We start from the raw sequence: 14,404 nt of genomic DNA on the forward strand, positions 1-14,404 counted from the left end.
TAAGACTGTGAACAGCAGCTCTCCCTGGAGCTGGACTGCCGTGAGCAACTGGAGGTTGGCATAAGCTGCCCCTGGCTGCTGAGTGCTGCCGTGGGCTACCATGTGCTGCTATGAGTGGCCGGCGTGAGTGGCTGGCAGCTGGCGAGAGCTGCCGTGAGCTGACTGGCGACTGACTGCCACACTTGGGGGGAGCGCAAGGGTCATAATACCAGCATGGGCCATGGAGCTGTGTTCTACACAACTGGACTGAGAAACAACGGCTGGAACCGGAGTGGGGAGGGGGAAGATGGAAGACAGGGGGGACATTTTCTTATGCATAGCAAATGAAAAAGGTTGAAAGCATAAACATCGTAATGAAGAATACATTTATTCCTGATTACTTATCATGCTGTGTAGCTTTTTAAAAATCTCAAAAGCCCATGTATCTCTGTATTTCTGGCTGTCTCCTTCCTTTCCTCTGCCATCCCTACGGAACTGTCCACCTGCACGTTGAACACTGGACTTCATGGGACTGCTGAATGGCTCAGTTGGTTAGAGCACGAGCTCTGAGCAGCAGGGTTGCCGGTTCGATTCCCACATGGGCCAGTGAGCTGCACCCTCCACAACTAGATTGAAGGAAAACAACTTGGACCTGATGGGCCCTGGAGCAACAAACTGTTCCCCAATATTCCCCAGTAAAAAAACAAAGCAAAACAAAAACAACTGGGCTTCATCAACTTGTCATGTTTTTGCCAGTGATATGAGGCCCAATAACCAGACTCATCTAGTGATACTTAGGCAATTACAGTTCATATAGCTGTCACCTGCTGGGTGACATTTAAATCTCTAGTCATTGAGTTTGTCATTGGTTTACCATGTACCCTCAGGAGAAACTCCAAATTCTTTTGCATGGAGTAAAAACACCCACATCAATTTAGTTCTTGCCAAATAATTCAGCCTTATGTCTTGCTACTAAACCTAGTCTGCCCCTTTGCTGTAGCATCTAGCTGAACTGGACTACTTCTCATTCCACAATGTTCTCCCCCACTCCAGTCTTTGCATCTGCTTCTTCCCTCTATCTGGCATCCTCTGTCCTTCTCCTTCAGGCATCAACTGCCATATCACCTCCACCAAAGCGTAGACAATATGGTCACAAAATAGGGATGTCCTTTCTGTGTGTTCCCATCACCTGTTTTGTATTTGTCTGGTATATGTGACTCTGAGTGGAAATTGCCTGTTCATCTGTTCCTTCAATTTATAGTAGGTGATGGGTCAGGGGTGGACCATGTCATCTTCATCTTGTAACATCAGTGCTTGTCATATTACTTTGTTAACAAATGAATGAAGAATGAGACAACCAGAGCTCTGATGCTCAGCCATAATAACAGTTAATTCAGTGTGCAACCATGGGCAACTTATATTGAATAGTAATCTCCTGTTTTGTACTGTTGCCTCATATAGGATTTTTCATTCTCCTTAACACTTATACTTAGTTATATTTTAGATAAAGAACATAATTCTTTGTTTTTCTTTCTAGCTGCTGCTGAATTTGAATCTGAATCCTATAGTCTTTTTCCTCCAGTATCTACTGATGATCTAGTTTTGAAAGCGTCACAAGAATATGTACAGATTTTGAATAAAAAGTATATGATCTGAAACATAAATAGTACACATTTATTTACTGGACTGTTTATATAACACTTTGTTTCCCATGTAACATATGGCATGTGAAAATATTAAAGAAAAATATTTTTGTATCATAGGTGTATAATGAAAATTTATGTACTATTTTAAATTATGTTTCTTGGCATCTAACTTCTAAGCAGATTTGTGAATAAAAAACAGAATTGAGTTTTACATACTCATACTGCCCGAATACCAGCTGTTTAAGTAAAACCCAAACAACCAAGTTGTAATTAATACTTCAATGATGTTAATTGCTAACTTTCTTATCTTTTCCAATTTTTGTCACTGCCGTATTTCCCCGAAAACAAGACCAGGTCTTATACTAATTTTTGCTCCAAAAGACGCATTAGGGCTTATTTTCAGGGGATGTCTTATTTTTTCATATACAACAATCTACATTTATTCATGTACAACAATCGGCATTTATTCGTTTATTCACGTACAAAGACCTACATTTATTCAAATATAGTCATGTCATCTTCTGGAACATCGGGGCCAGGTACCCTTGATCCAATGATAGCTACCACTTTCATATCACTTTATATTTTATAGAAACATTTTTACACATTTCTAAATAACTTTTTTACAAAGACCATCTTAAACAGAAAAATCACCAACGAGAATCACATAAGTGAGAAGCACTTGTAATAAATAGACGATGTAAGCGATATGTGTTTGTAGTGGGAGCTGAAAGATGGCACAGCATTGCCTCCTTCCACCCATTTTCTTTTCTCTGTGCATGTCTGAGAATGATCATGAAAGCGCGAGAACATTGATTTTGGTATTACAAATACATTTTAGCAAGTAGGCAACTACTCAAATATGGAACCCTGAGTAATGAATGTATCGTCTGTTTACATTTAAAGATTTATCTCCCAGACCACTCAGAGCTGTTAGATAAATCTGCCAGCAGGTGGCACCCAGAGACCGACTAATGTCCAAGCCCATTGTGGCTCTGACAACAGAAGGCGCCTTTGCAAAGTCTGTTAGATTTTAAGGGTTTTTGGTTTGTTTTTGGTGTTTTTTGTTGTTTGGGTTCTTTTTTTTTTTTTTTTTTTTTACACTTTGTGAGTTACTGTGAAGAAAGAAATAACAGGTAGCAAAAATAAGCAAATACTGGGCAATTATGAAGTTTCACAGCGGTTACGTGGTCACATTCTCTATCACTGTTTTTTTTTAATCTTGCTCTCAAGACGGTACTTGAAAGCTCTGTGCAACTTCTGTCTCACAAGCCTCCTCTCCTGGGACCTCGCTTTTCCCTGAATGACGTGACTTCTATGAAAGTTCTTACCCAGCCCAGGGCCTGAGGTCACAGGCTCCCCAAGGAAAAGTCACTACTTTTGTCAGATGGCTGCTTTGTGTTTCTGATGACTTTCGGACAGAGAATGCTCATCACCATAGATACTCGTCCCAATAGGCATTTTCTGCTTTCATTTGGATGAAAAACCCAAGGATCCGTCAGAAATTAAAAGCAAACAGAACCAGGAAGAAAACAGCGTCAGCAAAGTCGGGAGATATGGCTGGTTGTGAACAGACATCAGAGAGGAACGGCAGAGAAGATGAACCGGGAGATTATGGAGGAAACAGGAAAGAGACAGAGGGCCTTTTCCTCAACCACATTAGAGACTGGCTCGATTTTATGACAGCCCAGGACCTACAGCAGATGTAGGGGTCGCTGTAGCGGCTTCCTGCACCTTAATTTATCACAGTCTTCTCTGAAGTGAAACGACCCACTGGAGTATGAGGTAAGCACCTGGCAGCAGTGCCCTTCCGTTACTCTCCTGTCCTTTGTTATACGGTTTCCTCCTCCAGATGTGACACATGACACAATGTTATTAGTTTTCCTTTAAATAGTTTTCTCTTAAATAATTTAAGCTGCGAGGAAAACTTGTTGTCCTTCCTCCGCTGTGTGTACCATTTCCTGGGCTGTCCCCACCTGGCTGCCCATCTGGGTTTCCATCAGCTCCATTTCTCCTCAGCCTGAAGAAATTCCTTTGAACTTCCTTTGTTGACACTTTCTCTTTTTCATGGTTCCAACTGTGTTTCTAATTGCTTATTGACACAGTTTATGAGGGCTGCTTTAAAACCTCTGTGGGATGACTGTCATACCTGAGTGATGGTGGTGTAGGCAGCTGTTGCTTGTCTTTCGTTCGGCACAATACTTTCCTTGTTCTTGGAATTATGACTAATTCTCAGTGGAAATCTGGACATTTGGGGTATTTGGTATTAAGCTTTAGATCCCCCTAAAAGGTCTGATAAAATTTTATAGTGTGGCAAATTCACAGAAGAGAGAAAAAAAGAAAAACCAAGAATTACAGACAAGTGAGAGAGTGGACTTTGAACATTTGAAAGTATAGTAAGTGGTTAGCTGCTTTGAGAGGTCGTCTCCCTGTGATCACTTCCTGGCATGTCAGTATTTCAACAGCAGTGACACAGAGGAAAAGAAAACAAACAAAAAAAGCCAAAGCAGCAGTAGGTTAGGTTGTTTGAAGGATACCTTTACTTTGCGGGGTAGGGGACTGGGTTTAGAGACTTTTATTTTCTGATCCAGGGACTCGAGCCACATTGCAACTGATCAGGCTGAGCGACGTTGACTAAACCAGCCAGCTTCTCCTCCTTGAGGTGTTCTCCAGCCATCAACTGGAACCAAAAAACAGCAGTGACCACAGATACCGTGTTAATATTCATTCTCAAGTGGGGGGTCTGGATGACCAGCAAATCTAGAAGATAGAGGGGGTCTTAGTGAAGTAACTTCCTGGGCTGGGTAAAGAGAGGTTTCTTTTAAAATGGCTTAAGTATATTATAACCATGTGCTATGGCATTACCCTGTTATACACGGTCAGAAATAAATATACTTACATGCTCTTGGGCACGGACACAAAAATAAACCAACATATTCTATTTTTGCAGGTATGCTGCTCTACACCTTACGGAGATAAACTATTTGTGTTGATATTTTAAACTCCCAAGAGAGCAGAAATGAATTCTGCCTCTTTTAAAATAATGCCAATCTGGTCTAATATATAAAGTTAACAAATATTTCAAGGGGATGATGAGGAAGGTGAGTTAATATCCTTATCATTTAATTTCTTTCAAGTACTCAGAAATAATTTATGACAATGGATGAAAAATTGCGCACCAGACCTAGAGATGGATAAATGATAAAAGTCACGTCAGCAGAGGGCTTCCATTTTAGCAAGGGAAGTAAACTCTCTCAATATATAATCATTTTCTGATAGGAAATGGTAAATCACTGAATAATTATTATTGATTAAAGTTACTGATATTAACTCGTAATGATTCCTGCCTGCTCCTCTATTTTCCCTTCCTTTTGTCAGTCTGTCAATTTGTTATTATACATTCAACCAATATGCATTAATTACTCGGGGAAAGAGTAGCTCTTAAAAAAGCTGCCCTACGAATGTAACAATCTGTGGGAAACAGAAAATAAACCAAATAGGTCAGTGAACTCTATGGTGTGTTATTTAGGGATACGTGCCAGGAGCAAAGAAAGTCAGGGTGGAGGGAAAGTGCTGCGAGGGCTGCATTTTTTGATATAGTAACAGAGAAGGGATGACATCTGAGTTAAGACTTAAGGAGGTGGAGGAGAGAGCATCCAGCTACCTGACGAGGAGCATTCTAGCAGAGAACAGCCAGTGCAAAGGTCTTGAGACAGGCCTGGCATATGTGGGAAACAGTAAAGGGGCCATTGGGCTGCACTGGAGTCAGAGGGCAGAGTCGTGCGACGTGGAGGCAGAGACGTAGGAAGGGGGCACCCGTTGGCCCTTGCAGCTTTTGTCAGGAATATGGCCTTTGCTCTGAGTGAGATGGCCGGCCACCAGACGTCCAGAGAAGGAGTACCTGATCAGATCTGCTTTTTAACCCACTGGCTGTGGCTACTGTGTGTGAGGATGGAGCAGACAGCAGCCAGTGGCTGAAGATTAATGAGCATATTTGGTGTGTGCGGGGGGGTCTGCAGATACCACCGTGACCCATAAGTTTGAGATGCTTCTGAGACATCCAAGTGGAGCTGAGTAAATGGATCTGTAAATCTGCCCAGGGCCAAGCTCTGGGCTGCGGATGATTTTGGAGCCTGTATTTAGACGGTGTTTAAAGCATGAGACTAGATGAAATCACGGAGGATGTGGGTGTGGCTAGAAAAGAGACGAGACCCAGGACTGACATCACTCCACAGTGAAGTTGAGGAGGACCCTGCAGAGGACACGAGATGGAAGGTGAGGGAGGTGACGGGGAAACAGAGCCACCGTCAGAAAGCCAGCTCAGAAAGCGTTGCTAGGAGAGTGACCCACTGGGCCAAGGAGAGTGAATGAGACTCTGCTGGTTTCAGCAAAGATGGCCATGGTTGACCCGATGAGGGTTTGGGCAAAGTGGGAGCAGATGCCTGATTTGCGTGGGCTTGAAAGACGGTGAGATGAAGGTCGCTGACTTCACGGAGTTTCTGTATAAAAGGAGAAGCGGCTGTAGCTGGACGACGAGTTCAGCTCAAGGGAGGATTTCTTTTCATAAGATGAGAGCACGTTCAGACGCTTCTAGGAGTAATATGTGCGGGAGGGAAACCTGACGATGTGGGCAGAGGATGGGACTACCCAGGTTTTATTTAGATCAAGGAGTAAGGCAAGAAGAGAAGGGCGTGTGCTAAGGATGTTACTATATTGATGGATCCTAGAATATAAGCAGGGTACGGACCGAGGGGACGCTAGAGTGACAGAGAAAAGGTGGTCTGAGGACGTGGAGGAAAAATGACTTCCAGCAACTTGCTTAAAAGAAGAGGGAGGACAAGAGTGCCCTTTGGGGACTGGAATAAGTTGAATCCCATCATTCTCCTGCTCCCCAGTGTCTACAAGGGAACAAGCCACTTATAAAGTGTCCTCATCATAGCCGATGTTCTTCTTGAGGCCATCCAGAGTTTCCATGTCCTCTGGTGCCAACTGGAAATCAAACCTCTCAGAAATGTGAGGAGATCAATTCAACTTCCCTGAGGCAATGACTTCCCCCACCCCCACACAGACACACAAATTGATGTAAGAATTTACATAGGTTTTCTGAGATGGTTGTCATGAACCTGGAGTCTTTCCCTGGCAAAGTCATGGCAATCTGTCAGATCATTGAGGCTGGCAATTGAGATCACCCTCAGAGACTTCTCCTGGGGACTGCGGTCATAGCAAAGGAATCCTAGAAATTTTTGAGTCCAAATCTCCTGTCCTCAAACTCCTTCATTTTGCAGCTGAAGCAATCAAGAGATGACTTGCCCAGGACCATCTTGTTGGGTTAGAGACCAGGATTGGGACCCAAACCTGACCATCTGTTTAGTGTTCTTTCCAACCCCGCCCTGCTCTCCACCTCGCAGCAGTTGGAGGCAAGACCAGTTAAATAGAGCCCTTGTGTGCACAGCGTATACAAGGGCACGAGCTCTGCCCCATACACACCGACAGCCTCTCCAGTAACCAATACCAGGGCACATGCTGTGCCTCTGTCAGCCCCTCCTGCCCACAGCCTGCTGTGCAGGGCCCCCTGGGCTGGGGGTCACTGGTGCTTTTCAGCCAATGGCATTAAGCACCGAGTCCTCCAGGAGAACTGGCTTGTTCTTGCTCACCCTGGGAGGGAGGCAGAGATGCCATGTGTCTGGGGTTGCATATCCATCTCACCAGGGGCTGCCAGTTCGGCTGGGGTGGCTAATTTTCTAGAATCTTCCTTATTACTTTCTGGCTGTCTCAAGGTCTGGTGTCGCTTCTTTTGGTAAATCCAAAGAAGAAAGACAAGAGAAAGTGGGGCAGGAAGGGAAACTTGGGTACTTCCTCATTTTTCAAATATTTCTGAGAAATTCCGTGAACGATTGAATAAGTCAAGAAGACAAAATTGTTGTCCAAGCTAAGACCCAATAAGCCCAATCATAATCAATAACCAGCTATTTTATAAGAATTTGCTATTTCAAAAAATGCTTTCAATTAATGGTCAGTTTTATTCCTCTTGAAGAGATAAGGAAGTTAAAACTTACAGACGTGGTTACTCGTCTCACGTCACTCAGCTATCAAGTGTCAGAATCGTGGCTCGGGCTCACTTTGTCACTCTTCAAAGCTAAAGCTCCTGAATTGTATGCACATTTGAATCAGTAATGTTATTATTCGATAATGTTTTACTGAGTCTTTACAATGTGGACGAGAGAAAGAGTTGACAGAGATGGGTTATTCCCGCTGTCCATCCTTAATTCCTCCCCCCGACAGTTGAGAAAAGACCCCAGAAGGCACAGCATCTATGACGAGAACAACTTCCCAAAGACCGTTACCACGCATTCCTGGAGTGAGAGCCCAGGGCGGTGTACGAGATCAGGACAAGGTCCTTGGACTTGCAGAATTCCAGGAGTTCGCTCTGCTTGAGGTGCAGGTGACATTCCACCTGCAGAATGCTAAGCAGCCCTGTTGGGCTGTAGGAACACCAATACCAGATGTATAGGGAACATGCAGTGCTGAGTGGCACACTGTCAAAAATATTTGGGAATACCAGCCTCATGGGTCAGCAGGTGATCGTCACCCTCAGCTGTGCCCGGGGAGCTCCCAGAGGCTTAGCTCTGCTTACTGCTCAGAGACAGATAGCATCGCAGCGTTGGTTAACAAGCTCAGATGACGAGGTCAGCAGATCTTCTCAGTCTCTCAGGCTGGAAACCATGTGATTGGATCTGCCTCAAGTATTGAAGCTTCCGTGCCCATGAGAACACCCGCTGCCCCCCTGCAACTGATCAGCCTCAACTTGGCCAAATTCCAGTCCCCCTGAGAGCTCAGGGGACGTCCAGCTTCTCCCTTGATTCTTCACCAGTGACTCCAGTCAAAACCAACTTTCTTTCCTTTCTCTAAACTGGTGATCTCCAGAAGTGGAGGTAAACCTCCCACAGGACAGAAAATATAACTTTGTAATTTTCATCTAAAAATAAGAGAAGAAAATAAGACTTTCTAATATTTAACCCATGGATTGACTATCACCCTCTCAATCTGCATGGAAGGAGTTTAAAAGTAGAGCTGAGCCGTGCCAGTCATCCCCACGCCCCTGGCTTCTTTCATGATTCTCCGAGGTAAGGAAGTGTACCTGTTCATCCTTAAAGTGGATGCATCTTAACAAGTAACCTTCTTAATTGAAAAAAACCAACATTCTATGGTGGTAAAATATACGTAACATAAATTTACCATTTGAACCATTTTTTAAGTGTAAAGTTCAGTGGTATTAGGTACATTCACAATGTTTGGGACTGATTTTGTGCCATCGAGAGGCTCAGTGGTTCTCACGGTGCAGAACTCAAGAATTGTTGGACCTAAAGATGAATTGCGCACTTTCTTTTACACACGCGTGTTCCAATTTTACTGACTTTTATAAGATAAGTCACTAGTCCGCTACCTCTGAATCTCTAGGCCCAACCACCATAATACCTAATAGATTATACTCCAACCTGACCCTTAGGTGTTTTTTATAAAGTGACATGGCCTTGGGGACTGTGTTCAACAACTTGAAACACACATTGAAGCAACGATGTGCAAAGGTACAGCACAGAGAGGGGTGCCATTGGTGACCTGTTGAAATGCGGAAAGAGTAAGCTGAAGAGGAGGGAGAAGAGGTCGGGGTGGGTTGCGGGGGCTCCCGGGCTTGTACTTGAGCCCTGGCTTCTCAGGATCATCTGCAGCTGCCTGCAGTGAAAGCTGCACACGCCACTGGGTTTGGCCAATCCTGCCTCCTTACACGTCACCAGGGCCTGGGGGGAAGGCGCCTATGAGGGGTGATCTGTATAACTGGCTGGAGAAGCGTAATAAGTGGAAGCATGCAAAAATTGGGGGCTCGGGATGGGAGAGAAAACAAGACAGAGCAGGAGGGAAAAAGTCCGGAAAGGTGCAGGTGTCAATAAACAATACAGGAATTGACCCAGTAAGAGGAGAATGAAGAAGAAAGACTAGGAAAAAATGGGTAAGAGGCTCAGAATAAGAGAAGAATGCAAGTGGCCAGGACAGAGGTGAAGGAGGCAGCAAGATCTTCAGCTGGACACCTAGAAAAACGAGATTGAGCGACCATGTAACAGGCTCCCAGAAAATAGGAAGTGGCGCTCGGTGGAGCGTGGTGACCGGAATGTGGCTCCGTGTTTTCTCTTTGACCTCATTTCCTATTAAGGCCACCAAACTCCTTCAGCTCTAGTCACACATGCGCCCTGCTGACTCTCCAACAGATTCTCTCCTGCCTCACAACTTTGCCTTGGCCGTCTTCCTGCCTGTGTCACTCCTCCAAATGTCCACAACACCGATTTCTTATTTCCTGCCAGGCTGTGCTCAAATGTCGCCTTCTCAAGGAGGGCCAGCCCGCCCATTCTGTTTTCAGTTGCCTACCTCTGTCCCCAGCCACCCCACCCCTCAGGTCCCTTAATCACCTTTACTTTGCCATTATCACTTCCCTCCCACCCCCACCCCAGTAGCACCTATACTCCAGGGAGCAGAGACCTTGGTTTTATTCACTGATGTTGAGTAGTGAGTGAGTACATCACAGGCACTTAGTATGTATTTAATTATTAAGTGGATGAATTGTGAAAACTGAGGCAAATGGACATTCAGGGATTTGCCTCAGTCTACACAGGTGGCAGAATTGGACTCGATCCACCTTTTCTGAATTCCTGTCCTTCCTCTCTCCCCCAAGCAGAAGCTGTACTCACTGCTCACATGGCACAGAGACCCACTGTGTCGAAAATGAGCTTTCCATGTGTGTCCTGTGGCAAAGCTTCCTCCCCAGGCTAGAACACAGAAAAGGAGGAGAGGTTGTACAAAGTTGTATCTGGCTCCAACTTTGAGGAACATACAAAATTGTTTGGAGCCTGTTTGGAGCCTGTAGACCTTGAGGCTGTTTGGAGCCTGTAGACCTTGAGGCTAATGGAACAATCTATGCTTATTCTTGAATGAATTTTAAGGTTAGGTGTCGCGTCCAGCGCCACATGGGCAGTGAGGGTGAGGGAAGGGGTGGCATTGGGTTAGGTTTTAAGAAAGAAAGAAACAGAGACTTAATGCAGTTAAATCTCAGAAGGCCAGGAGGTCTCGCAGTCACCAGAGACTGGAGCCCCGATTTGGGCCAACTGGTGGTTTTTATTGATAATTGTACAAGGAAGTAGCATTATCTTTCCCACGGTCTGTGAATCTCATACATCATGTCACAAAACTGAATCAAACCAATTATCTTTGTCCCCAAGCAGCCGGAGCAGAAAGTCTTGTGATGACTTAGGTGAGGTATGCACCTCCCTGGAGGGCAAGTCTCTCATGTTTTGACAGTTCCTTTGAGATAAGTGGAGAGAGCTGATCTTTATTGCCCTCATGAGTTCTCTCACAATCAGGTGAGAGAGGAAAGCCAGAGTCAGCAATGGCTTTTCCCAGGCAGGGAAGAAGGGGAGGCAAGGTTCCTTCTCATATTTTCTAAGGCAGCTCATTGGGGGTCCCCACTTGGTTCCGCCTGGTTTAGGTTGTATCTCACGTGAGATATCTTACCCATCTTTGGTTACAAACCAACATTTGCAGACCAAACAGAGAGACATAAGGTGTAAAACATTGAGATAAGCAAAGTCCCAGAAAGGCACAGTCTCACAGACTTTTCTTTCCTCAAGGAAAGACACTGGGGACAGTGGGCAAGGCTGCTGTGTGACAACAGTTAGGCTAAGGTACAAATACTCCCCCACCACAGCTAATTTCAAGCTACCAATATGGGGGAAAGACGCTCACAGTCGAATCTGGTGAGCCCACGAGCTGGCCGTAGCACATGGCAGGGTTTCACCTCTTCCTCTAGGTTTACACTCGCTACACGATCTATAGATTTACTTTCCTAAATCAGTTCACTCTGTAAGAGATTATTAAACAGTTTTCAACCTCTGGGTTGAAAATCCAATGCTGAAAATTTTCTACCAGTGAAGGTCTAACTTTAGATGGAATCCATTAGCAATGTACCTACATAAACTTGGAGAAACACTTCAAACAACATCTGAGGAAGGACAAAAATGTAAAAGAGAATAAACTCGGTTTTCACTCAGAAGTATCTCATAGTTAATTACTTTTTTGGTTGCTAAGTCGGTTCTTTGGTGACACTTTCTGTTTCACAATATTGTTATTTTTCTTGGCTGCTTCCTTTTCTCCTGGCCACCAGGCTGGACTTTTAAGTTACCCATAAGTTTTGTCTTATCTAGGACAGCCCATTTTTAAGATTTCTAAAATGAAAATTTATGATTTTTGAAGAAACCGATTACAGTGTATTTCAGAACCACCTGGCGTGCAGACGTTATTGCACAATGGGGCGTAATGAACTTCCCAGCACGTGCCCAGCCTCCGTGTATTTCAGTTCCTAAAGTGCCGCCTTCTCAGCCTGCTTGCTACCGACCTCTGTTCAGATCTCTCCCTGTCCTCTCACCTGGACATCTGATCTTGGCCGCACTGCCCAGAACACCTTCCAGCTTTGTCATGCCGAGTTTAAAAATGCTTCTGAGACCTTTGAGCTGGCACAAAGCCAGCTGAGCAAGTGGATCAGACCATACCAGGGCTTGTCCGATTATGAACTACCTGTTGTTTTTTTGTGCCCTTTGATACAGACTGCCACCTTGATCCCTCCCCTCTGCAATTCCCCCCTCAATACTTATACTCAACCATCTTCAAACTTGAGTTTCTATTTGCCTGCTGATCCCTCCATTGTATTTTAATTTCCTTTAACCAACTTCCTTACTAAAGTCACTGTCGACATAGGAGGAAATGTTAGTGGTTGATAATACCTCACACTGTAAGAGACATAATGTATTACATTGGAAAAATGATGTGAATGCCTACCTTTAAAAGAATGTTTCCAGCTCTTGTCTCTTCCAAAGGAGGTAAATGGTATCCAGTAGCATGTTTCCCCACCACCAATTTTTATGTGTAATACTAATGATCGAAAGTCAGTCTCTAACTCTATTTCCCTTTAAAAGAAATCTTCTTCTTGGAGAGTCGCTATTTTTATCTTGCATCAGGAAAATTCAGGACCGAACTAAATATTAGGTTGTTGCCAGGAACCAACGCTGGTTACAATGGCTGCTAGAAAAACTGGAAAAACAAAGGCATCTACTGAGGAAATCCTGCCAGACAAGTTGTGACAATTTGAAAATGAAAAGAATGCTAACAGTGTTATTGGGAAAAAGCTGAGTCTGTGAAAAGCCATGAGTTCATAACGATACTGAAAAAAAGAAAATTAAGATGAAGTTTCGGAAAAGGCAGTTGAAATAGTTTTTAAAAGGATGAACAAAAGTGTAACATGTTTAGTTTTTCACTGACTTCAATGTTAGCAAAAGTAAATGCATGTGAGTAATTTTTCTCCTATATTCAGGTCAGGTTATAAAATAGAGCTACGCACGTCTCTGTTTTTGTAAACAGGAAGTTAAGTGTGAGCTGAGCAGTGGTGAAAGTGTGCCAAGTACAGGGAGAACTGTGGCAGGTCCATTGGCAGGAAGTGTATCCAAAAAGGAACAACCTGGTGAAACACTGGAAATGTTCACACAACTAGAAAACACAAGAGACTCTAGTAAAAAAGAAAAAAGAAAAAAATTGCTAGCATATACTAGAGACTTTTGTCTTGACTGGGTATAAGACAAACACACAACATGGAATGCCAAGCCACCTTAACATGGAAATGGGGGAAATATTGCCTTCATTCCAATGATAACAATTTCAAAATACTTAGGAGTCAATTTCACAAGAATTATACAGCTTCTACAGAGAAAAACAATCTATAGAAGGGCACTGATGACATAAAATAATATCTGAACAAGTGAAAACGTATGTAAAATTTTGGGATAGAAAGACAGTTTATTAAAATTTAAATTTTCATAAAATATACATCGAGCAACTCTGTTTCAGATTCCAATAGGATTTTTTAAAATTAGATACAATTTTTTCAAGTGTATATAAAAAAATTAATGTCAGAGAGAAAAATTATGAAAAGAATAAACAGTGATGGCCACTTTCCTTACTGGACCTGAGAACTTATTACAAAGCCAATATATTCTAAACAATAGTATTGGTATGATATGAGATTACACAGAAATACCAGTGGAACAGAACAGAAAATTCAGGATTCGTTTTTATGCATATGAGAATTTAAGATACGATTAAAACAGTAGTACAATGCAGGGAAAAATAATGAGTTATTTCATACATGATGCTGGCACAAATGGCTGGTTACCTTAAAGAAAGTAGGATTAGATCTCCCCTTTTATACCATGTAGCGGGGGTGCCAAAAAAATGTATACACATTTTAAGAGATGTTATCTTAAAACGTGTATACTTGTTTTCAGCATCCTCTGTATGTAAATAAATTCCAGGTGCATAAATGATATGAAGTATAAAAAAGAAGAGAAAAATACGAAAATCTCCAAGGCATAGTCTCATGTGAGAGAAGACCTTGTTAAATAGATCAGAAAATCAAATGCTGTGGAATAACAAATAAACGTATTTAACTATACAAAAATGAACTTCTGCCATGCAACTTACTAAAGTTAATTTAAAACTATATTAAATTTTAAAGTTTAATGTCAAACTTTTGCATGGCAAACATTAATAGAGTTAACAGGCAAATGATAAATTTGGAAATTATTTATAAATCAAATGAAAAGGAGTTGATATTGATAACCTAAGAGAGCTCATAAAAAATTGACAAGAAAAAGACAAGTAAGTTATGAAAATTTGACTACAGTTAT

General features: G+C 42.9%; 2 protein-coding genes across 2 annotated transcripts in view; one reads left to right on the forward strand and one right to left on the reverse strand.

The window, feature by feature from the left end:
* The window catches only part of LOC148759172 (optineurin-like), a 77,818-nt gene extending 76,170 nt beyond the window's left edge, over window positions 1-1,648 (forward strand). Inside the window, exon 4 of the mRNA XM_088791089.1 lies at window positions 1,517-1,648. Within this exon, the coding sequence (XP_088647215.1) occupies window positions 1,517-1,635 (119 nt within the window). The 3' untranslated portion in view covers window positions 1,636-1,648. The remainder of the gene's footprint in view (window positions 1-1,516) is intronic.
* The window catches only part of LOC148759169 (ankyrin repeat domain-containing protein 26-like), a 191,172-nt gene extending 178,433 nt beyond the window's left edge, over window positions 1-12,739 (reverse strand). The window contains exon 1 of the mRNA XM_088789816.1: window positions 12,504-12,739. The gene's annotated coding sequence lies outside the window, so the exon portion shown is untranslated. The remainder of the gene's footprint in view (window positions 1-12,503) is intronic.
* Window positions 12,740-14,404: the final 1,665 nt, after the last annotated feature.

This window comes from Rhinolophus sinicus, chromosome 1 (genome assembly GCF_057876585.1).
Source record: "Rhinolophus sinicus isolate RSI-liver-muscle chromosome 1, RSI-T2T, whole genome shotgun sequence".
In the NCBI taxonomy this organism is placed as follows: domain Eukaryota; kingdom Metazoa; phylum Chordata; class Mammalia; order Chiroptera; family Rhinolophidae; genus Rhinolophus; species Rhinolophus sinicus.